General features: G+C 46.0%; 1 protein-coding gene across 1 annotated transcript in view; it reads right to left on the bottom strand.

Moving 5' to 3' along the window:
• Positions 1 to 24,848, bottom strand: part of MMS19 (MMS19 homolog, cytosolic iron-sulfur assembly component) — a 493,377-nt gene that overhangs the window by 289,075 nt on the left and 179,454 nt on the right. The window contains exons 12-14 of the mRNA XM_069239619.1: positions 23,007 to 23,145; positions 11,458 to 11,612; positions 757 to 835 (exon numbers count right to left, since the gene is read on the bottom strand). Coding sequence (XP_069095720.1) covers positions 757 to 835; positions 11,458 to 11,612; positions 23,007 to 23,145 — 373 coding nt within the window. The remainder of the gene's footprint in view (positions 1 to 756; positions 836 to 11,457; positions 11,613 to 23,006; positions 23,146 to 24,848) is intronic.

Genomic DNA, 24,848 nt, shown 5'->3' on the forward strand with positions numbered 1-24,848 from the left:
GGTTCCTGCTCCATGCCTTAAGTCTGTGTGCTTCTTGTTAAACACTCTGAAGCTCCTCCCAAGGAAGCACCAAGTGTCTGCCAAGCACCTCTGCTTCCCCTGAGCTGCCTGCAGGCACTGCAGACCACTTTTATTCACTAGGAGAGGTTGTCAAGGCATCTGGGGTCAAACAACAGAAAAAAGCGCCTCCTTCCGAGCATCAGGCCTGACCCCCTCAAGGCTGTCGGGTATTTCCAAAAGGGGATTTCTGCTATCAGAAGATATTTTTGGGAGTGCTTATGTTTGGTTTGGTCTCACAAACGTGTCAAACTCTTGAGGCCTTTATTAAAAGCCATAACGTTAGCCTACACGGTGAAAAATGTCATAAGACTCCACCTTCCCACAACTAAACAAACGTGCAGCTGCTACAACAGTTGTAATTACACAAAGTAAGCACTCACAGAGGGAATAAGCAACAGAGCGGGAGGTGCAAGAAGGATGGCAGCAATAACAGGGGAAGGAAGGGACGGGAGAGATGATGCAATAAAATATGGGCACCGAAGCTGAAGTCGCACCCACAGTGTAACACAAGCAGGAAAGAAAAGAAATAGTCCCAGAATGAACAGATAAACAATCAAAGCGTAAAGATACAGTACTTCCTCTCTGCTCTGCAGGAGGAAACGAAAGACAAAAAGGAGGGACAAAGAGGAAGGAGTGACCATTACCAAGCATGGATTAAAGCTCGAACTAAAAAGGTAAAAGACACTTTACGTTTACCTTCCTCCTCGAAGATCCACTTCTCCTGCAGCCTCAGGAAGCCAAGAAGCATTTCAAGTATAGTTCGTCGTTGACTGCTCTACAAAAAAAAACAAAAAAAAACAAAAACTGTGCTTCACTTCATAGTCAACATATCTTATAAAGGGATCTACAAATATGTCACAGTAGACTAAGAAAGGAATAATATGTTTTTTTTATGTACACAGCTACTGATGGTTACATTTTAAAGGATACCACAATACATCTTGATAATATACAACATACACTCATTACCTCTCATGAATGTTTGCTTAAATCTAGCTTTATGGTAGTTGAAAATCAAATTAAAATATCCCTTGAATTATAGTGACGACTTTCCTGTGGAGCTGTATCAGGCTTTTTCCTCCACACTACAGGAGAGATGGCTGGAAGTTTTTGAGGAGGCGCGGGCGTGGTAACTTAACCGATACCATGCGTCAAGGTAAAGTGTGTTTGCTGCTCAAGCCAGGGGTGGGGGGGGGGGGGGGATAGGGAGGCAGGGGATGCTGCTTATCCCTCCTCGTATCGTATGTTAAACAGCGATGTCAAGATACTCTGCAAGATCTTGGCCACTCGGCTCAGAGGGGTAATTCCGGGTCTGGTGCACAAAGACCAATGCGGGTTCATGCCGGGTCATAGAACGCTCTATAACCTGCGTCGCTTGGTGCATGTTCTGCATGAGACTAAGGGTATGGAGTCGGAATTGGCGAAGGTGTCTGTCGACTTGGAAAAAGCGTTTGATACAGTGGAGTGGGACTATCTGTTGGAGGTATTGCGGGGGATGGGCTTTGGGTCCGGCTTTTGCGCCGGTTCAACCACTGTACACTGCCCCATCAGCTCGAGTATGTGTGGGGGGGAGAGACCTCGCCCATCGGGGAGATAGGTAGGGGTACACGACAGGGATGCCCGATCTCACCTCTTCTGTTTGCTCTGGCGGTGCAGCCTCTGGCGATCTGGCTTCGTGAGGAGATGGTGCAGTGGGGGATTCGGGTGGGTCGGGCCACACACATAATTTCCATGTATGCTGATGATGCATTGGTCTATGTGCGGGATCCCCGCATGCCGGTGCTGGAGCTGCAGAGGCTGAGGGTATTTGGGACCGTTTCTGGTCTCAAGATCAATATGGAAAAAATGGCTCCTGTTCCCTTTGGGGGTCTCTTGTTGGGTTTCCTGAGGTCGAGCTCCCTGGGGTTGGGTTACACTGGGAAGTTGAGTGCTTTCGGTACTTTGGTATCTGGGTCGCTAACTCTGTGGATGCATACAATAAAGACAATGTTGAGTGAGTGGTAGCGGGTCTGGAGCACTCGGTTTCTTTCTGGAATAAGTTGCCTCTCTCAGTTAAGGGTCGGGCCACAGTAGCAAAGATGGTGTTTTTGCCCTGGTGCCTTTATCTGGTACAGAACTCTTGTACCCGCTGCCTGCGTGGCTTTTTTCGTCGCTTGGATAGCCTGTTGATTTCCCTAGTATGGGCAGGCCGGCAAAGTAGGGTGGCTCTGTCCGTCCTGCAGAAGGACCTGGGGGGGTGGGTGGGGGGACTGGCAATCCCCAACATCAGATATTATTATTATTATGCAGCACATCTGCAGTGTGCAGCAAAATGGATGTCAGAGGTTGATAATTGGGAAAAGAGGTTGTATGCAGGTGTGTGGGATGGGCAGTCCCTGGCGCATATTCTCATGTCGGGGGCAGATCTGATCCTGCCGCGCCATACCTGGTAAGGACTACTGCTGGGATCTGGGAACAGGTGGTGAAACAGGTGCTCCGACTGGCTCCCTTTGACAGGGAATTAAGGATATGGGATCTGTCTTCGTTTCGGGATATGGCAAGGACAATGTCGATAGAGGCCTGGAGGTCGGGTGGTTGTGAGGTGGTTGGTGACCTGTACCCCAATGGTGAATTTCTTTCATTTACTAATGCTCAGGATCTGTTTGAGTTGGGTTGGGTTCTGGCCAGTTTCTGCAATACGCAAAAATTGAAAGTGTGACCCGCGAAATCTGGGACGGTTTCCAGATTGCCCCTAAGGCCTCCTCGGTATTGAATGGACTGCTTAATTGGGGCGAGGATACGCACCTGATCACTCAGTTCTATAAGGCACTGCGGGAGGATCAACCGGGTGTGTTAAGCGCGGGAACGTAAGGCGTGGGACGTTGACTTGGGGCTGACCATAGAAGATGCTGATTGGAATGCGGCCTTATCGTTGGTCCGAACTATATCATGCAATCACAGGGTTAAACGTTTGCATTTTAACTTTGTGCACAGAACATATATCACTCCCAGTAAACTAAATAAGATGGACCCAGGTTGAGGGGCTTGCTGTCCTCGATGTGGTGAGTTTGGTGCTTCATTTCTACACCTGGCCTGCTCCTGTAGTGCAGTTCATGCATTCTCGCAGGAAGTGATGGTGGCGATTGCGGAGGCTACTGAGCTTGAATTGGAGGCAACCCCGCTGTGTTGTCTTCTGGGAGTGGCGCATAGGCTGCGGGGTAGAGGGGTTCTGTACAAGATGGTGCAACTAGCGCTGGTACTGGCTAAGCGTAGAGTAGCGATTGGTGGGATGAGCGCACAGACCCTAGCGACTTCTGGCTGGCTGCGGGATTTGCCGGAGTGGGGGCGGCAGAGGAGCAACATATGCGCATAACACGCAGCGATGAGAGGGCACTTGCTGATGTGGCAGCTTGGGGTGCACTGTAGGAACGGTTCACTGATGAGAAGGAAGTAGGTGCTGTAAGTAGCAATGGGGCAGCGGGGAACGGGGATACATATTCTCCCTCACTGAACTCACGACGACGGAATATGGAGTTGATGTATTCCTTGGTTGTGTGGTGTTGTGGTTATGTCTTCACTGATGGTACACTGATGTGTGTGCCATTCGGGCATCATTATACGTCGGAGACATCTTGCTCTGCTGTAACCTGCACTGTGTTGTATGTTTATGTTGGTTTGCAGTTTTTCAAACGAAATAAAAACAGATTAAAAAAATATATATAGCCCTTGAATTTTGCTGAGTTAAGCTTTAGTCACTGGCACTTCCTGGATAATGTACTTGAGGCTCACAATTTCAGATTAGGCCGTTGTGAGAGGGCACGTTAAGGTTTGAGAACCATGCTAAGTGCCAAGTATCCATAGAGGCAGAATTCAGGAACACCTTTCCTATAAGCACCATCCAACTAAAAAGAATTGGAAGTTGGGCACTCTACAGAAAGGTGGTGTAGGAAGTTGGCTCTGTATGTGCTATTTCAAAGTAAGGAATAGCATGCACAGAGTCCAAGGGTTCCCCTTAGAGGTAAGATAGTGGCAAAAAGAGAGAATACTAATGCTCTATTTTGTGGCAGTGTGGTCGAGCAGTAGGCTTATCAAAGGAGTAGTGTTAAGCATTTGTTGTACATACACACAGGCAATAAATGAGGAACACACACTCAGATACAAATCCAGGCCAATAGGTTTTGTTATAGAAAAATATCTTTTCTTAGTTTATTTTAAGAGCCACAGGTTCAAATTCTACATGTAATATCTCATTTGAAAGGTAAGTACTTTAGGAACTTTGAATGATTACAATAGCATATATACTTTTTACATATAACTCATTTAGCTGTTTTAAAAGTGGACACAGTGCAATTTTCACAGGTCCTGGGGGAGGTAAGTTATTGTTAGTTTTAGCAGGTAAGTAAATCACTTACAAGTTTCAGGTTTGGGTCCAAGGTAGCCCACCGTTGGGGGTTCAGAGCAACCCCAAAGTTACCACACCAGCAGCTCAGGGCCGGTCAGGTGCAGAGGTCAAAGAGGTGCCCAAAACACATAGGCTTCAATGGAGAGAAGGGGGTGCCCCGGTTCCAGTCTGCCAGCAGGTAAGTACCCGCGTCTTCGGAGGGCAGACCAGGGGGGTTTTGTAGGGCACCGGGGGGGACACAAGTCAGCACAAAAAGTACACCCTCAGCAGCGCGGGGCGGCCGGGTGCAGTGTGCAAACACGCGTCGGGTTTTCAATGGTTTTCAATGAGAGACCAAGGGATCTCTTCAGCGGTGCAGGCAGGCAAGGGGGGGGCTCCTCGGGGTAGCCACCACCTGGGCACGGGAGAGGGCCTCCTGGGGGTCACTCCTGCACTGAAGTTCCGTTCCTTCAGGTGCTGGGGGCTGCGGGTGCAGGGTCTTTTCCAGCCGTCGGGATTTCAGAGTCAGGCAGTCGCGGTCAGGGGGAGCCTGGGGCCCTCTGCAGGCGTTGCTGTGGGGGTTCAGGGGGGACAACTTTGGTTACTCACGGTCTTGGAGTCGCCGGAGGGTCCTCCCTGAGGTGTTGGTTCTCCACCAGTCGAGTCGGGGTCGCCGGGTGCAGTGTTGCAAGTCTCACGCTTCTTGCGGGGAGTTGCAGGGGTCTTTAAATCTGCTCCTTTGAAACAAAGTTGCAGTCTTTTTGGAGCAGGGCCGCTGTCCTCGGGAGTTTCTTGTCTTTCTTGAAGCAGGGCAGTCCTCTGAGGATTCAGAGGTCACTGGTCCTTTGGAAAGCGTCGCTGGAGCAGGTTTCTTTGGAAGGCAGGAGACAGGCCGGTAGGTCTGGGGCCAAAGCAGTTGGTGTCTTCCAGCTCAGCAGTCCTCTTCTTCTTGTAGTTTCAGGAATCTAAATTCTTAGGTTCAGGGGAGCCCTTAAATACTAAATTTAAGGGCTTGTTTAGGTCTGGGAGGGCAGTAGCCAATGGCTACTGTCCTTTAGGGTGGCTACACCCTCTTTGTGCCTCCTCCCTGAGGGGAGGGGGGCACATCCCTATACCTATTGGGGGAATCCTCCATCTGCAAGATGGAGGATTTCTAAAAGTCGAAGTCACCTCAGCTCAGGACACCTTAGGGGCTGTCCTGACTGGCCAGTGACGACTCCTTGTTTTTCTCATTATCTCTCCTGGACTTGCCGCCAAAAGTGGGGGCTGGGTCCAGGGGGCGGGCATCTCCACTAGCTGGAGTGCCCTGGGGCATTGTACCACGAAGCTTGAGCCTTTGAAGCTCACTGCTAGGTGTTACAGTTCCTGCAGGGGGGAGGTGTGAGGCACCTCCACCCAGAGCAGGCTTTGTTTCTGTCCTCAGAGAGCACAAAGGCTCTCACCGCATGGGGTCAGAAACTCGTCTCTCAGCAGCAGGCTGGCACAGACCAGTCAGTCCTGAACTGAACAAATGGGTAAAATACAGGGGGCATCTCTAAGATGCACTCTGTGTGCATTTTTTAATAAATCCAACACTGGCATCAGTGTGGGTTTATTATTCTGAGAAGTTTGATACTAAACTTCCCAGTATTCAGTGTAGCCATTATGGAGCTGTGGAGTTCGTTTTTGACAGACTCCCAGACCATATACTCTTATGGCTACCCTGCACTTACAATGTCTAAGGTTTTGCTTAGACACTGTAGGGGCATAGTGCTCATGCACCTATGCCCTCACCTGTGGTATAGTGCACCCTGCCTTAGGGCTGTAAGGCCTGCTAGAGGGGTGACTTACCTATGCCACAGGCAGTGTGAGGTTGACATGGCACCCTGAGGGGAGTGCCATGTCGACTTACTCGTTTTGTCCTCACTAGCACACACAAGCTGACAAGCAGTGTGTCTGTGCTGAGTGAGGGGTCCCCAGGGTGGCATAAAATATGCTGCAGCCCTTAGAGACCTTCCCTGGCATCAGGGCCCTTGGTACCAGGGGTACCAGTTACAAGGGACTTACTTGGGTGCCAGGGTTGTGCCAATTGTGGAGACAATGGTACATTTTAGGTGAAAGAACACTGGTGCTGGGGCCTGGTTAGCAGGGTCCCAGCACACTTCTCAGTCAAGTCAGCATCAGTATCAGGCAAAAAGTGGGGGGTAACTGCAACAGGGAGCCATTTCTTTACAGGTGGTAGAAAATAACATTCCTAGAAGACTCAGATTATAGAACATAAACCATTAGCAGGACCCTATACATTAGAAGCAAGCATAGTGAACCTGAAGGTGTTGCAAGATGTGCATAAGATCTAAAACCTGAAAGAAATTACTACAGTGAGGGAGGGGCCAGAAGGATAACTGGAGACACCACAGAGGTCAGTATAGCTATAATTTACAATAAAGTCACACAGAAAGAAAAATCCCAAAAGATTAAATTCAAAATGCAAGATACACTCAGGACTCCAAAACTTTGCGGGGGGAAATTAAAGACATTCCAGGAAACAGCAAAATAGCAAGATCAAAAGCATTTGAAGGAGTTACATTTATACAGAGCAAGAGAAAGCAAGAGAGATGAGAGAGCAAGCAAGTGAGAGAGATCAAAACAGAAGTCGAGAGAGTAAGAGGGAGAGCGACAGGGCAGGTATATGTGTGGTTTTATAGGTAATATGGGTCTGGCTTTCAATCATGTGCACTGTATCTATAGGACATCATGTCTTGCTCCATGTTAGCACAAGCTGGCGTGAAATGAAGGGTGGATATTGTCTCTGTGTTGTTACCTGCCACTAACAGGTTGGCGCTTGTGGTATGGACAGCACGGGTCAGACTGGAAATAAAAAAAATCACTCTTGCAAAAACATTCAAACCAGCCCTGGTCCCTTCATCCACCCCCTTTTCTTTTTTGCAGCCATGTATTCTCTTTTCTGTTTCCTTCTCTTCTCTTGTGATGCAATGAAAAATATTTACAAAATAATCAGTAACTGAGAAAATATATAATTACTTGTTTCCAGACAACAGAGTAGTGCATCGGAATTTCAGGGGACAAGGATCTATTAATATTTGAAGTGAATAAAGAATATTTTTTTGTGAAGGGACGAATAGGCACCAATTACAATTAAACAGACAACAGGAGTGAGTGCTATCAACATGCTAGAGTCTATCTGACCCAGCAGTGCCTGCTGCATTCAATTCCTGGAAGCTTCAGCGAGAGAACTTCCAGCAGAGGCCGAGGCACCCAAAAACAGCCTCCAGAGGCTCCAGTCTCCTACCCGCCAAAGGAAATACCTGATGGGATAAATGCCCAGTTCAGTCCTGCCTGCAGCATACTCAGTCAAGAGCAGCGAGTACTTGTAATGTGCTGGTGGACAGAGTGGCCACAAGCAATGAGTACATGATGCATGCAGCATGCCATCACCACACAGCATGCAGTGGCTGCATGGCCAAACTATGGTCAATTACCTTCAACTGTTAAACCAGCTCAATTTATTTAGGTGCTGCACAAACAGATCGCTATGAAAACTAAGTCACAGGTTTGAATCAAAGCGGGCCGGGATTTCAATGAGGCTCTACTTATCCAGAATGGACCAAGCAGCGCCATTATTAGTCTGCAGACGCTAAAGGCAAATAACATATTGTTTTGTTTATTCTTCCAAGAGGAGTGGAAGATTATACGGAAAAGACATGACATTGAACCAGAATCAGAGACACTAGATAATGAAGAATAATGACGGTAAAGGAGGGAAAGTTTCCCCTCCACTGAAGTTGTGTGCTCTGGTTAAGAAAGATGGTTGATGGAAGATAGAAACATGAGAACGGTGTTCCTAAGCTTAAGACTTCAGCTCATATTTGTGTTTTAGAATCTGTAGTATAACGGAGATTCTTGCATCAGTAGACAGTTGCTCCTATTGACTGTTAATATCTTTCTCCTGTTGCTTGAGGCTCTGTAGGGGGACATACATTCACACTCTTCTCCTCTATGCTCTCTCCTTGCTCCTCTGATTCTTAACTTATAACACTGAGTTATAATGCAGCAAGTTTTGGTTGAGTATTTCTGTCTTTTACTGCTTGTCACAAACCCCAGAGATGAGGCATGTGCAATGTGCATTTTCGTTTTTACTGGGATGTATTGTAAATTCTAATTGTCTATTCACAAGTTTAATGATATTCTCACTAATGGGTGATGGTAGGGGTCGATGGGACTGGCTAGGTTGTAAGCTATGCTAAACTTGCAGCAAAAAGGGTATATGCATCTAGAAAGAGCTCATACAAAGAAAAGCTTACTCAATTACAAGCCAGTGTCAGTTTATTCATTGGCCTACTTGTGCCATCCTTCACAAAGACTGCTGCAGAAGGCTATCTGTGTAGGAAGGTCCAGGATAGCCAACGCCTTACTGGGCTTCCATTTTCCTACTATGTAATTGTCAGAGAACGATTGGTCCAAGGTGAGTCAGTGGGACTATCTGGCTAAACTGATGCTGGGATATCAGCTTAAGTACCTTAAAAGAAGGGGCAATACTGTTTGAAGTGAGTTCCAAGATTGGGTTTGACCATTGTGTCTATCTTCGCTGATGAACTTTGTCGACATTTAAATCAGAGATTCTTCCCATTGAACGCTAGATCATCAACACTCTGAAATCTGTTACAACCGAAATACTTCAACTATGCCTTGCCCTTAATGTAGGCACTCTTGTTCACGTGTCTTAGACAGTGGGGTTGATCAGGATAACACCAGTTTCAGCTCAGCTGCAACAAATGAGTATGAAATTGTACTCCTCTTGAACTTGTTCAGGTCCAGAGAGTCACAAGGATCAAACTCAGCCCACAGGTGCACCCTTCACTGGCCTGAATTTGTGAAAGATCACAGGGCACGTATACTTTTTTCCATTAGTTCCCAGTATTTTCTAGCTCCTTGTCCAAGTTTCAAGACAAAGGGCCTCATTCAGAGCTTGGTGAGGGCCCTGACTGCAAAACTCTCAGTTCCACTGTCATTTAGAGTTGGGGGACCACTGACCTTGCAGTCCATCCACTAGTTATTACCCGGTTGCAGTGGCAGTCGTTCAGCCCTATTTAGGGTGTGCACCCGTCGCTGGTTTTCCTTTCCTAAACAGGCCCCAACTGTGCAACTGAGTATACAAAGGGCATTTAATTTTTTGCTTTATTGAAACAAACTATACATTAATTTGGGTAAAAAACAAAATGAATGCCGTGCGAGTCAAAAAAATAGAGTGCCTGTTTGGAATTCATCTGAGCCTTAAGTGCTTTTGCCACACCAGCAGGTAGAATCTCTAAATGAGGCAGGCATTTACATGAAGGGCTGGTTGTAGCCTGACAAATGATACATGATTTCCATAGCATTGTCATACAGGGAAGCTAAGTGCACTACCACAGTGTAAGCCAGAAGAATCAAAACATTGTGTAGTCTATGTGAATTCTATACATGTTGTCCACAGGCTCTAAAATAGTAGACTCAGGATGTGATTTCTTTAGACTTTTTATGGTGCCCGGCTGATGATCTGTGCTGTGATTTGAATCAACAGCTTATGAGAGAGTTTAGAGGTAGTCACCAAAACATAATTACCCTTATTTTATGGAAGAGGAGAGTTGCAATGGACAGTGCCTCTCATTCGTCATGAGGAATCCAGAGATATTCTATGTGAGAAGCAATTCCTCAGCATCAGAACTTAAGCACATTCATGGAGTAAAATTGAAATGACCATCATTTTTTTGTAGAAAAGTTGTATTTCCAAACTTTAGAAAAATAGCCATGTATGAGTGATGAACCAGAATAGACAACCATCTTGACATTTGGATAACAAAAATGCCTTGGCTGTGAGAACCACTGAGTTACCTTGGACCAGAGTCACTTCAGTACCAGGAAGAAAGACACAGTTTCATGGCTAGTACATTTTTGTGATGTAAGCAGCGTACAGTTCAAGGTTATGTTAGTCTGGATGATGTAAAATGCATGATGCAAAAGATCATTTTTGTGCTGCATTACAGAGCTCATCCCTTGAGTGAAGAAAAAAAAAATCAACAGTGCACGACTTTCTCACAACGTTGATATTAGCAAAGTGCATGGATTAAAGTGAGAGCTTAAAATAAAACAACATCCTATCAAGTTATTTTTAACATGATGGTTTGACTGGGGATGGAAATCTACGAATGTGAAACTGCTCCTTGCACAAAAGACCTCACAACTGCTTTAACTCCTTAGTCATACAATAGTGTAACAACATTAATAAGTGAGGGGGATGAAAGACAAAGGTTGCTGTGTAATTAAGCAATGGGACTCAAAGAAAAGGAGCTAAAGCAACCAATATCTGATACTCAAATATAAGACATTATTTCGGACAACTTATCTTGTAGTACTTTATCCTCATTAGTTTTGTGGCATTGGGGCCCATTTTCTGGAATTGGGGCCCATGCTTAGACCAGACTGGTCGTCAATTCATAAAGGTCCATGTCGTCTACTGGAGCTCTCAACAAGTTAATCAGCAAATGAGTCTAGACAAAGGTAAATGTCATGTGCTGTACGACTTCATGTTCCACTCACTAAGTAAAGTAAATGACTGAGAAAAGCAAAAAAGAAACAGCACAAACCTTGATGGCAAAATCTACCTGGTTAGGCTACAAAATAAACTCGAAGAAACATCGCAGATATCGGCAGCAATGTCAATTTGGTTACTATCACACTTCGGTTTTAGCAGGTCCTCTTGCAATCAGTGTAAATAGTTGCCCACCCACATTAACATTTTTCAAATGGTTTGATAAATGAAATAAAATATTTTTACATGATAATCAATGGGGAAAAACGTGCTCCCCCACCATAAATTTCCCAAAACAAATAACTTAGAAATAAAAATTGACATAAATGGATACTTCAGAAGTGTAATTAGAAAAGTAAATCAGCAGGTACATTTGTTTGCTTACTATATCACTAAGAGATGTTTCTTTAAAAAAGTTTACTTGTCTTCAGTGCATCATGTTTTTCCCCTCTATAACGCCATTGCTTCTCACCTGTGTATGCTGGTTATACTGATCTAGTAGCAATGGGAGGACACTGCCAGTAATCTTGTAGCAAGCACGGTAGGAGGAACCTGCGGCTGCCTGGAGGAGCTTTGCACTCGGCCACACGAGTTTCATGTCTGGTTCGCAAAGATGGTGTCTGCAGTCTGCAGCAGAGACAGAGGGGGTGGAGGAAAAGCCGGTTCAAGGATTTTCAACACAAGATCAATAACCAAGACGTTATGCATTGTAATCTATTGGCCATCATTTGCACAAAACATTCAGTAAAACGTCATGTGTTTTGCAATGAACACTAGAAAAGGTTTTGTTACATATAGCTTGATACCATAAGCACTAATCCCCCTGATCGCTATTCTGCAATATGCTCTCAGTGTGCCTCATCCACAGCGAGACAAAACATCAACTAACATGAAGGATGCAAATGTATCTAAATACTTAATGTGAAATGCATTTGAGTGCGAAAAGATTAAGTGCAGTAATAGTGACTGGGCTTATAGGCTTAGATCACACAAATAGCATTCATGTCGGACTGGCTAAGCACAGCACTTTCCAGTTTCAATGACTGTGAAATGCATCCGCTTCTTTTAGTTGGCTAACAGGTTTGAGATCCTGTCTCTTAAGATGTGAAAATTCATCAGGCTTTCTACCAAAGATGCCGTTTCACAAACCAAATCAACATGTCCAATCCAGAACAATATTTTCCACAATCCTGTTATTGAAATGTATACAACTTAAGAAGGCTGCATCTGGAGGAAAACCTTTCTCCAACTTGGCGTCTTGACTCTGGTGTGTCCCACCCCAAAATATAAGAGCAAGAGCAAGTCCAGTCCATATAGCATTAAAAACACACCAGCTGCGTTTGCATACAGACTCTCAGTGCCAAGAAGTTACTGTGCACTATTAGCTCAATTAAGCCAATATAACATAGAAAAACAGAGCAATGTAATAAGATCTTCTAAAAGTCCTTATATTAAATTGCAAGCACGTTACTGACCATAGTAACATCTTGGTTTCCTGCGTTTACATTTGGTACATTTCCAAAGGGCCAGTACCACCTCCTAAAGCAGTGACAACAATATGGAAGCCGGAGCACCTGTGGAGACCCACCGGCACCCGGGTCCTTCCCACTTCATGTCAATACTCAGTCTTCTTCCTTCTCTTCCCTTTGGTTTGGGCTAAACTAATAGAAACAGTAGACCAAGAAGATAAAGTTAATAGAGGCTAGACACCTGATGAATAATATGTGCTTGCTTTTGAATCTGCAGTTTTTCCATTTCCATCCTCCTAGGTGCGCAAAGATTCACATACATAAAGCATATTGTAGGAAAGTACCCTCTTTTTGCCATGGTTATCCCCATTTTCTGCCTGATGTCAGTTGGCTTGACTGTGTTCACTGGGATCCTGCTAACCAGCACACCAGTGATTATGCTTTCTCTCCTCTAAATGTGGTTGTTGCATACTGGTAATCCAGTATTTAACCCACAACTGGCATATGGTGCCCGCTTAGAAGTCCCTAGTATATGGTACCTAGGTACCCAGGGAATTGGGGTTCCAGGGGATCCCTTTGGGCTGCAGCATATTTTTTGCCACCCATAGGGAGCCCATGCAAAGGTTTCTACAGGACTGCCACTGCAGCCTGTGTGAAATGGTGCATGCACCGTTTCACTGCCATTTATACTGCACCAGGTCACTTAAAAGTCACCCCTATAGCATGCCCTTGAGTCCTGAGGGCAGGGTGCAAAGTACCTGTGTGTTAGGGCACCCCTGCACTAGCAGAGGTGCCCTCACAACCTCAAGCACCATTTTCCCAGAATTTGTGAGTGGGGGACACCATTTTACGTGTGTGCTGGACATAGGTCACTTCCTATGTCCAGCTACATAATAAATACTCCGAAAATAGGCATGTTTGGTATCAAACATGTTGTAATCATAGCCCAAGGCTTTTGCAAGCATTGGTTGTATGATTCCATGCACTCTGGGGGCTCCATAGAGGACCCCCAGTATTGCCATTTCAGCCTTCTGAGGTGTTCCAGGCAGCCCCCACTGCTGCCACCTCTGACAGGTTTCTGCCCTCCTGTTGCTTAAGAAGCTGAAGCCCAGGAAGGTAGAACAAAGGATTTCCTTTGGGAGAGGTGTGTTACATCCTCTCCCTTTGGAAGTAGGTGTTACAGGCTTGGGAGGGGTAGCCGCCCTAAGCTACTGGAAATGCTTTGAAGGGCACATTTGGTGCCCTCCTTGCATAATCCACTCTACACTGGTTCAGGGACCCCCAGTCCCTGCTCTGGCGCAAAACTGGACAAAGGAAAGGGGAGTGCCACTCCCCTGTCCATCACCACTCCAGGGGTGGTGCTCAGAGCTCCTCCGGAGGGTCCCTGGGTTTTGCCATCTTGGATTCCAAGTTGGCAGGGAACTCTGGGAGCATCTGAGTGGCCAGTGCAACAGGTGACGTCAGAGCCCTCCCCTGATAGGTGCTTACCTGTTTAGCTGACCAATCCCCCTTTCAGGGATATTTAAGGTCTCTCTCTTGAGTGGTTCTTCAGATTCGGATTGCAAGACTCCAGCAGGAATCCTCTGCATCCTTTACGTCACCTTGTCACCGAAGAAACTGCCTCTGAACCCTCCAGGAACTCTATAAACTTCAACAAAGAAGCAAAGACGACTTCTGCAACATTGTTTCTTCAGCTAATGCCAGCAACTGCAGCTGTTTCCCCGGTCGTGCATCCTCAGAGGACAGCCGGTCTTCAGCCTGCCCCAGAAGAACAAAGGAATCTCCCTTAGAGTGAAGATGTCACTCCCCTGCCTCAGCAGGCACCACTCTGCATCGACGACCAGCAGCGTTGGTCCCCTCTCCCTTCATGCTGCGTGGATCCAGCATCATGGGTGGTGGACTGAAGTGGTCTCGACGGTCCTGACGTCCTACTGTCCAACTTTGGTGGAGGTCAGAGCTTGCCTCCCCACGCAAGACAGTACCCCTGTGCACCGCATGTTTTGCAGTTGTCAAGGCTCGTTGGCATCCTTCCACTAAGTTCTTCGTGCATCGTGCAGCTCTGGCCCCCTGCACTCTATCATGCAGCGCACATCTTCCTGAGTGGTTCTCTGGGGGGTGGGATCCTTTGCTGTAGTGCTGCGTTGGCCTCCTTTTGCACCTCCTGTGTCCCCGTGCTGTGGGACTTCTGTGCACGCTGCCTGGTCTTCTGTGGGCTCTCTGAGTTGCTGAGAGCCCCTTCTGGCTCGCCTCCTGGGTAGAGTCCACCAGGTCCCTCCTGGTCCCAGGCAGCGCCATTTTCCGCTAACTGCGAGCTTTGCGCGTGCCAAGACTTGTTGGCGGAATCCGGCGACGCAAACCAGGCTGCAATCTTCCATCCAGCGTGGGATATCATCTGTACCAACCAGGAACCCGCATCCGTCTTCTTGGGTGCAGTACTGACTGTTGTTTTTCACTGGTGGTTCCTCTTTTGCACCTTCATCCGGGTTAGCAGCGGCTCCTATTCTCCCTGGACTCTTGTGTTCTTCTTGGGCTTGGTCTTCTTCTTCCATAGGTCTTCAGGTCTAGGAATCCACTGTTGGTGTCTTGCAGTCTCTTCTGGTTCGTGCATTAACTTCTTTCTCGTGTTCTTGTGTGTTCTAGTAAAGTCACTGTGATTTACTCCTGCTTTCCTGGACTCTGGGGAGGGATCTATTACTTACCTTTGGTGTTTTCTAATACTCCCAGCGCCCCTCTACACACTACACTTGCCTAGGTGGGAAACCGACATTCGCATTCCACTTTCTTAGTATATGGTTTGTGTGCCCCAAGGCCCATTTCTATCTATTGTGATTTTCACTATTTGCGCCTTTTCTAACTGTTTTACACCTGTTTTTGCATACTAGTGTATATAATTTGTGTATTACTTACCTCTAAGGAAGTGTAGTCTCTATGGTATTTTTGGCATTCGTGTCACCAAAATAAAGTACCTTTATTTTTGTAACACTGAGTATTTTCTTTTATGTGAGTGAGTACTGTGTGACTACAGTGGTACTGCATGAGCTTTGCATGTCTCCTAGATAAGCCTTGGCTGCTCAGCTACAGCTACCCCTAGAAAGCCTGGCTTTTTAGACACTGCCTACATTTCACTAATAAGGAATAAGTGGACCTGGTGTAAGGTGTAAGTACCATAGGTACCCACTCAAACCAGGCCAGACTCCTACATATAGAGATGGGTTGGTACCCATCAACAGCTTAGGAGTTAAGTTAGACAGTTTTCAGTATGGTCTAGCCGCGCCACACAAAACCAGAGAGATCCAATGCAACACACATACTCCTCTGTACATGATGTCTTTGGATACTAATTAGTTGCCTTGCCTAAAAAGTGCAAAACAGCAACCACTGGAAAGTAAACTACTGCTGGTCTGAACAGAACTGGCAGATTATGCAATGCAATGTGAATAGCTTCAGCCTGTTAGGACAAAATATTTAAGTTAGCACAAAGTATTTGTGCTTTTGATTGTCAATACATATTCAACCACATGTCCACTGAAAAAGGACGTTTTTAAAACATTCTTACAAAAATCCCTTTAAAAGGATTACCAAGTCTAAAGAGTGATTGATTGTGTCACAGTTGCACCAGCAGTTAATTACCGACCAGGAGACAGAGTGCCAGGGTAACTTGTCTGTTCCTGGGACAGGTTTTGGAGTAGCAGCTCATCTCAGCATCTGCATGGGTAGTAACACATCATTCTTCAACTCAGATGGTTTAATGATTGTAAATGCCTGTACACCTTTTGTCACCCTAAGAGCCAGTGCAGTGCTTCTTAATCAGCCAAATACAAGCCTTTTGGAAAACCTAAACTACCAGTGAACAGTTTTTGCCAAATTCTTTCATTAAGGGGCACATTATGGGTTCTAACAAAGAAACATTCTCAGGTTTACGATACACTACTTTCCTTTTGCAGTGATACGAAGGGGAAGGACTATGGATGAACAATACCTTGAATCTAATCATTTATTTAAAAATGACTGATATCCAAGTTTGGCTTTCTACAAGACTAAGGGGGTCATTATGACCCCGGCTGTAGGTGTTAAGGTGGCGGTAGTCCCGCCAACAGGCTGGTGGTACATACTGCCACTTATGACATTGGCGGGTTGGCTGTGGTCAAACTGCCAATTTACCATTCATACCGCCATGGCAGACTGGAGATTGATATGCCGCTATAGTATCACCGACGGCATTTTGAGCCAGTCTACCGTCATGGTTTTCGTGGCATTAGCAATGCCACGAAAACCATGGTGGTAGGCCCTACCAGTGACAGGGAATTCCTTCCCTGTCAGTAGTAGGAGGCTCACCCACCCCTGCAAACACTCCCGAGACGCCCCCCCCTTCTGGTTCCTCACCCCCCCATACATGCACACACCCACAGACATGCACCACACATACACCCACTCACTCACACTGGCATGCACGTATTCATATAAGCATACATCCAGTGATGCTTGCACACATCCGTACACACATTCACACTGACATGAAGACAGGCATTCACATTTCCATTCTTACACGCATTCACACACATGCATACACCCACGCAAACAACACTACACACACACACACACACACACACACAGATGCATTCATGCACACACTCACACATTCATGCACATAACCCTACACACACAAACAACACCCCCACCACCCCCCTCCCCTGTCAGAAGCCCAACTTACCTTCATTCAGCTGTTCTTCCATCAGGGAACAGGACGGGGCGCTGCTACCATGCTGGTGCTGTCATGATATGGCTGGCGGCGGTCTACTGGCATGGCGGTGCTGGTGGTAACAGCGCCAACTTACCACCATCCGCCAGTACGGCCACGGCCAGATTTCCGCCCTTCTTGTGGCAGAAGTCCTGCTGTGGCCATAATCTGGCGGACGGATGGTAGCTGCAGTGACAGTCTTTTGGAGGCCATCACAGCGGCAGTAGGTGGTTTATACTGCCAATGTCATAATGTGTGCCTAAATGTGATTATATTCGGTTTTTGATCTGGGGTCTTAATGTTATAACATATATGCATATCATTTGATTACATTTCAAAGTCATGATCCAAGGAGCCTAAAATGGATTAAGAGAGCAAATATACACAATGACATATTCACTAAGGCAACAGGAAGGGAAAGGGATCTGCCTTTGGTGGTTCGTTAACCACCACTGCAGATCTTGAGCAGCTCCCTCCGAGATCTGGGCCTTGTCTGAGAGATTCCCCTGAGGCTGTACCCACTGGAACTTCAGGTCCCACTACAGAGCCTGCATGTGCCATCTGGCACGTGTCACAAGCAGGATGCAAGAGGCATGAGGCCAGCAGAGACATTCTCACCGAAATTCAGGATAGCGGCTGAAACATCAGTAGCATAGCCTGATTATCCTAGACTCGCCACTCGGGAGGATAATCCCTAAACTGCACAGTGTGCAGATCAGCTCCGATGAAAGGGAGTGTCTGAGAGGGAGTGTGGTGTGACTTTGGCACGTTTATAGTTAACCCTAGCAAATGCAGGAGGTCTGCCGTAGTCTGGGGTGAGCCCGCCTTCAACAGCCAGTCATGGAGATAAGGAGAAGACTGAAACTCCTAATCTCTGCAGGTGAGATACAACCACCAAAAGCACCTTGGTGAACACCCGAGGGGTGCTGGTATGGCCAAAGAGGAGCACAGTGAACTGAAAGTGCTCATAGCCTACCGTGAACCACAAGTAACATCTGAAGGCAGGAAGGACTGGGATGTGAAAATAGGCGTTCTCCAAGTCCATCGCTATCATTCAGTGTCCTGGGTTCAGGCAGATAGAACCTGAGTCTCCGAAGAGACGGGTGCCATCAAAGGGCATGTCCATCAGGGTAGCTTGGACATCCCCTGAAACGTGAGACATCTTCAGCCAGGTGTGGCACCTCAAGACCACTGATGAGAAAACCGTTCTGCTCAGCGAGTCAGTTGTGTCCAGTCCGCAGCAAATTGTGAACTTCACTGCATCTCTCCTATCAGCAACAGCCTGAGAGAGTACAGCCCGGGCCTCCTACAGGACCTGTGGCAGCACTTGCACACCTTATCCCACAGCATATGGGAATAACTGCCCAAAAGGCATGCAGTATTCATGGACAGCAATGCAAGGCTGGTGGAAGAAAACATCTACTCCCCAAGTGTGTCCAACCTTTTAGATTCCATTTCCAGGGGTGCAGAAGAGAACGCGTCCTGAGAGGTCGAGGCTTGGAGAACCAAGCTTTCAGGGTCAGGGGTGGGGTGTTGCATCCGAAAACCTGAAACTCCTCTAGCGGGTTATGGTGGCAGGCAATTGTCCTGTTCACAGGAGCCCCTGTGCTGGGTTTGGACCAGGTGCCAAGTTTGGCTTCCGTGAGGGCCTCATTAAATGGGCGCATGGATTCTGAGGTGGAAGATCCAGTCTGAAGCATCTTTGTCAGAAGATGAGTCCCGATGGCCACCAACGGCAACTCAAGGCCCAGGACCTCAGGTGCCCTCCTCACCACCAAAGAATAGGAAGCTCCCTCCTCCGTAGCCACGCTAGAGGGAGAAAGCATGCTAGTATCTGGAGAAGTATCCAGTCTGATGGCTATACCCAAGAGCATATGCCAGTCCATACGCCGTTCTTGCTGGAGCTGGTATTCTAAAGGGTCCAGCGACCCCTCCCATTCATCCTTGTAACCTAGCCTGTTAAAAAGTGGCTCAGGATCCGACCTACGATGAAAGGCTCCTGCCGGTGTCGGAATCGGCATCGAACGACACCCATCCGGCTCCATGTCGGTGTCGGGGACTACAGTGGGGATGGAGCCACCCGTGAGTGCGGACGGTGCCATGATAGTCGCTGTCAGGGAAGATTGGAATGGTACAACCGACGTCGGTCTGGAACCATGACTGGATCTCTAGGTACCCCTTGGCGCCGAGTCTGAAGCCACCACACAGAATACAAAGGGTCCCTTCCAACTCCACAGGACCTGAAGTCACTCCAGTTGTGTCACACTGCCCAAATATTAGTTGCACTGCCTTATAAAACTCTGAGTTGGGCAGGGATAGCTTTGGCTCCCGGAAACTTGGGTAAGCGTGGAGATGGCCCAGGTTCTGCAGAGCAAGGCCTAAAACGTTGACACTCCCACGTCCCGACGGCCGACAGACGAAGAGAAGCCGAAGAATGCTTTGACTTCTCAGATTTCTCCTTGTGCCCGGACTTACCCGATCACCCCAAGGACTTGGAGTGGGGAAACGACCATGGAAGACTCCACGACCGATCCCAGGACCTTCTTCTCAACCGAGATCTAAACTTGAGCAGAGTCGAGCGTCAGGCCGCCATAAGCTTCAGGGACTGCTCCCTCAAAGCCTGTGGATGCATGGCCCAGCAGTCACACCATGACTTCGGGTCAGGATCGCACTCTAGGCACCAAATACACACGAGGTGTGGATCCATCACGGACATTGCCCGATGGCAAGAACCGCAGGGCTTGAACATGGTCTCAATGGCAACCTTGATGCACCAGGAGTTAAAAAAACTCGGAAAAAGGTCAGTAAAAAAATGACTGAGGGGTAGGGTTCTTCCAATCAGCACTTGATCGTGTGAAAAGAGCTGACATCAGCAAGTTGGGTTGGAAGGGGAGTTGGGGCCTCAACATCATAACCGGTGAGAATATGCAGATCTCAATGCAGAGTTGATCGACACCACCTTAGGGTGCAGAGGTAATGCTCACAAAATGCTCTGGATCCAGTCAGATGCCTGGGGGAAATTCCAGTTAAAGAATAAGCAACTATAATTCTCTTTCCAAAACACAGGAAATGTGCAATGTTGCAAAACGACATGCCTGAATGTCTTAGGGCATTTTCGGCCAGGGCCACTTTCAGTCACCTCTTGCAGAGTCTACACATGTCCTGGGCCTGTATCCTGCCCCCACTATTGCACTTAAAGTTTCTTCTCTTATTTCCCTGAGGTAGGATTTTATAAGAAGGCTGGTTGTACAATGTTTGATCCTCTGCCATACCTCAATAGACTCCAAACACAATTTTTAAGTTTAATTGGGCCACCATGGGCTGTCACTGTCACTTCTCAGTGGACTTTATACAGCGCTCCATGTATCAGCACCAGGGTTCGGGCCACCATCACTCCAGCGGAGACTCACATAGCATTCTCCCGACTGCTTAACAGTGCATCCGGTGGGAAGATCACACTTCCAAGGGTTTCAGCGTAATAAAGAGGGTTCTGGAGATTTCCAAGTAGTGATCTTCAACTGCATTTGCCCTGTCATGTAATTTGTTGCTGGAGGAAAAAAATGTGTTGCTTTAGCCACCAAATGGTGTGATACTGCCCAGCAGGCTGTTATTGTTATTGAGTGTCAGCTAAACACCACTTACCTGAGTTTATGGGTCCTAAACCTTTTCCTCCACTACTGATCTTGTGCTGTGACTGAAACTCTCAGGAGCTGCGCTGATTCAAACACAGGATCCACAGGATCACAGGGCCAGTCAGCTCATTGTTCACTACAGATTTTTGAAGCAGAGTCACTTCAACTTGGAGCCCCGCCTTCCAACATCTCAGTTCTTATGAGAAGCTGATGACCCAAGTTGTAGCATAAAATGCAAGTTACTCAGACTCTATGCATGAGATGAGGAAGTTCACTGATAACATTTACCAGGTGGCAAGTGAAGACAAACCAGAATCCGCCAGCAAATACTCCCTCTTTTGTGAACGATTGGGCCTGCACACATCCTGTGCTCTTAGGCTCTGCGGCTGCACTGAAGCCACAGTTGATGTAATAATCAGTGACCTGGTAAACCAACATTTAGACACCTGTGAAAGAACTTCGGCACAAGCCTAGGGTGGCAGGTACGAACCTAAAAGTAGAAGGGGAGAAGGCAGAAGCAAACACAGGAGACAAAGCAATTTGCAGCACAGCTGGAAGCCCAACCTGTCTCAAAAAAAGTTTTACAAATAATGTGCCAAGGTTGTTGGGATGCAGCAGCATCAGAGTATCGGCACAAAATTATACTGAAGCTGCTGAGGATTCTGCAACTAAGGAGTGCAGATGAATCTTATGGAATAGGAGCTGTGGTCAGCGATGAGGCCAGTCATGTTTTCCCAAATAAGGGAATTAATACAAACTATCGGGGTCAGAGTTCATTTTTATGAGTTTGAAGTGCCTAAATCGATGGGACTTTTAAAGCCTATTATTGCTTTGTAATCCTTCTATTGTGGTCCTCACATCAGGGGGGTCAAAATCAAGTAATTCATTAATCAAAGTGCAACTACTATGAATCACACCTTTAAATGTCTTATTTTACCTTCTGTGCATGGACTGGAGGGGACACTGACTGATGCAGCCCCTAGACAAAGGTGTGCTTTACCATGTAACATCAAGAATGGCGTAAGGTTCTCCATGGGAGAAGAAGACAACATAGCAATGGATAAGTTCCCAGATCCAGTGAAATCTCCAAGACCACAGGAGCATGTAAGGCTGAGTCACTAGGGATAAAACCCAGGAATAATCTAAGGGCTATCCATGGTACAAGACGTACATGGTATCTTGGTACTGCCCCAGGCCATAGGCCATATCAACATCACCTCTTCAAGCTCACCACCAACCCCTGACCCAGGGAAGGTCCTGTCCAGAAGAAAAAAAAATCAAGTCATCCGGGACAGGGGCCTACAAAAAATGTTTGCTTATGTTCAAATTATTGTTTACCAACACATAAAACCCTATTGGAACACCACATACTGAATATATTATGCCAATCTGTGAGGTGGGCCCATAAAACATTGAAATGAAGCAGTCACAGATGCTTGTAAAATAATGCATGTATTTTTAGTTATTTGATAGAGCTCAGGCTTAGCTGAAGGGAGTAGTAAAGGACTCTGAAGAAAACATGTTTGTAGCAAGATCATTTCAAACATGAGGTGCGGTGCGCACAACATATTGGGTCTTGGTCCCGATGAGGCTGAATTACAGAAATCAGGATGTGATGGCGAGACTTGGTAACACATAGTTAGGATTGTTTTACATACTTCCATTACATTAAATAATTTTGTTGCTCATAGCTATAATTTCAGGTGCAGGAAGTTAAAATAGTTTGCTCAGAGGTACATACCGTTATTTTAGCCAATTGCTGAAGCCTGGATTTGAAATCAGGTATAGGGGAACCCAGTTAAACAATTCAACCACTGGATCACATTTCCTCACCAAGTCATGTGAGGACACAGAAGCAAGCTCCTTTGACATGGATGTTCAAGGATGAAAATGGAAAAACAATCCTGACAGAGTTTGCAAATACAACACTGAACAAGTTCTGTGTTCTATATATCTGTTCTGCAGAAGAAAAAAAAGCCAAGAAGGATGAAAGGAGGAGCAGGGCAAAGGTTCAAGGCTTGCCAGCCTGAATTTTGTCATCCAGACTGTTTACCATTTAGGAAAGGTACTTCTGGTCCCTTCCCCGGGTATCCCATGTACATAAAATGAAGGTGATGTGGATGGCACAGAAGTTCTGTATGTACTGACCTGCTTGTATAACCTCTAATTTAAGTAGGTGTACCTTGTAAAACACTATCCAAGAATGAGTCCAGAAGGTCTTCTGCATCTGACCCAACCACTGAGCAGGACAGACATGTTGTCATATTCTGTAGTGTCAACAGGCCCTCAGCTTCAATCTTTTCACTAGCAGTTTGAAATACCTGTTGGAATGGGGAAAAGGTACAAAGAATAAAATACAATTTCAATTTTTTTCTTCTCAGTATCCATGTATTTAATTGTAAATACTGTGGCACATTAAGGTATCTTGAAGAAGATGGAACTGTATCAAACTTGATCCACCCTCATAAATAGGAATCCTACCCAACGTCACATCCTATAGCATCCCAGAGGAGATAATTCCTCAAGTTTCTACTAACCACCTAAACGTCACAGCTGAGCATTAGATAACTCACTCACCAGTCGCTACAATATACTGTGACTGAAAGTTGCTGTGGTTGCGCCTATAAACTTACAAACAAATAAATAATTCTAACAAGTGATACATAAAAGAGTTGACTAAGGGGAGGAAATTGCTGGCAAAAAGGTCTGGAAAAGAAAACAGGGGGGGAAACAGTTGTGGTTAAATAAAAGTGGAGCTGAAAATATTGCTGGGTATGTGTGTCAAGAGAAGGCATGAAACCGCAGGGGGCGGTCCGTTTATATTGTCAAAATCTCTTACTTTGATTATCCATCTGCTATTATGACATGACAGGGACTGGGCAATTATTTTAATTCAATTAAAACACATTTTTGTCCCCCTGCACCTAATGATAGCTTGATACTGCGGTTTAAGAAGTTGGAACATAATGATATGCATACAACAGACACAACATAATAAGTGTGGAAATATGTCAAATAATAAAAGTACATTTCTTAATGGATTAGTGATTAATCACCATCAAATGATGAAATGGAGAGAGCAATGTTGTGCTCATTAGCACCTAAGGATATCAGTTAAAAAGAAAGGCTATTATCCGATAACCTCTACTACAGATAACTGCTGAGTGAGCATACGGATATGGAGTCTTATATACACACTAGGCTTGATGGTTGGTGTACAGGTGGTCTTAACCTGGAAAGACTATTTTTTAGAACAAATTTCCAATCTGTCCAATTTATATCTATGCCCTGGCACGTAAATCCACGGGAAAATACTTTGAAGATCTGCTGTGCACAAGGAAAATATATATGTAATTAACTTAAATAATTTCTATTACAGGACACTAGGGACCTTAGAGAGGAAAAAGGATCGCCTTTGTTATCCAGGACATGCATTTGTCACAATGGGCATGGTCTGATTTTGTACACATATACAGTTACAAGAATAATGAGTTCTTAAGGCAGTTTATATTCTCTAAATACAGATCAGTATCATAAGATTGTCATACCCAACAAATGCCCTTAACAGACAAATATTAAATGGGGAGTTTCATCAGCATGTCCAGGGTAACCTCTTCGGCTACTGCTTCCTGTCATTCTATGCCAATCAACCGAAAGGTCAGTGGGTAGAAAATGGTGGCCTGGGATGACGTAACAAAGATGTTGAGCAGACAAGCAATGCTATAGATCTGTGATAGTAGTCAAGAACTTGAGAAGCCACGTTGTTTTCAGGCACAAATCTAAGAATTTCTGATCACAACTAGCTGCTACCCAATTTTTCTCAGAAGCATCTACTCCTCTTTGAAACTCTTTAGCTGAATACCTCCACTACCAAATGAACCTTTGAAAATTTCACAAAAATCTAAAATCCTACGTGCTTAGATTTAATCTCGTTCCATAACTACTTTACCTTATTTCTTACCCCCTGCCCACTTTATCAATCATACTCTTTATCCCTTCCATCTCTTTACCAATTGTGCCTAGT

The sequence above is a fragment of the Pleurodeles waltl genome, chromosome 6 (genome assembly GCF_031143425.1).
Source record: "Pleurodeles waltl isolate 20211129_DDA chromosome 6, aPleWal1.hap1.20221129, whole genome shotgun sequence".
Classification (NCBI taxonomy): Eukaryota; Metazoa; Chordata; class Amphibia; order Caudata; family Salamandridae; genus Pleurodeles; species Pleurodeles waltl.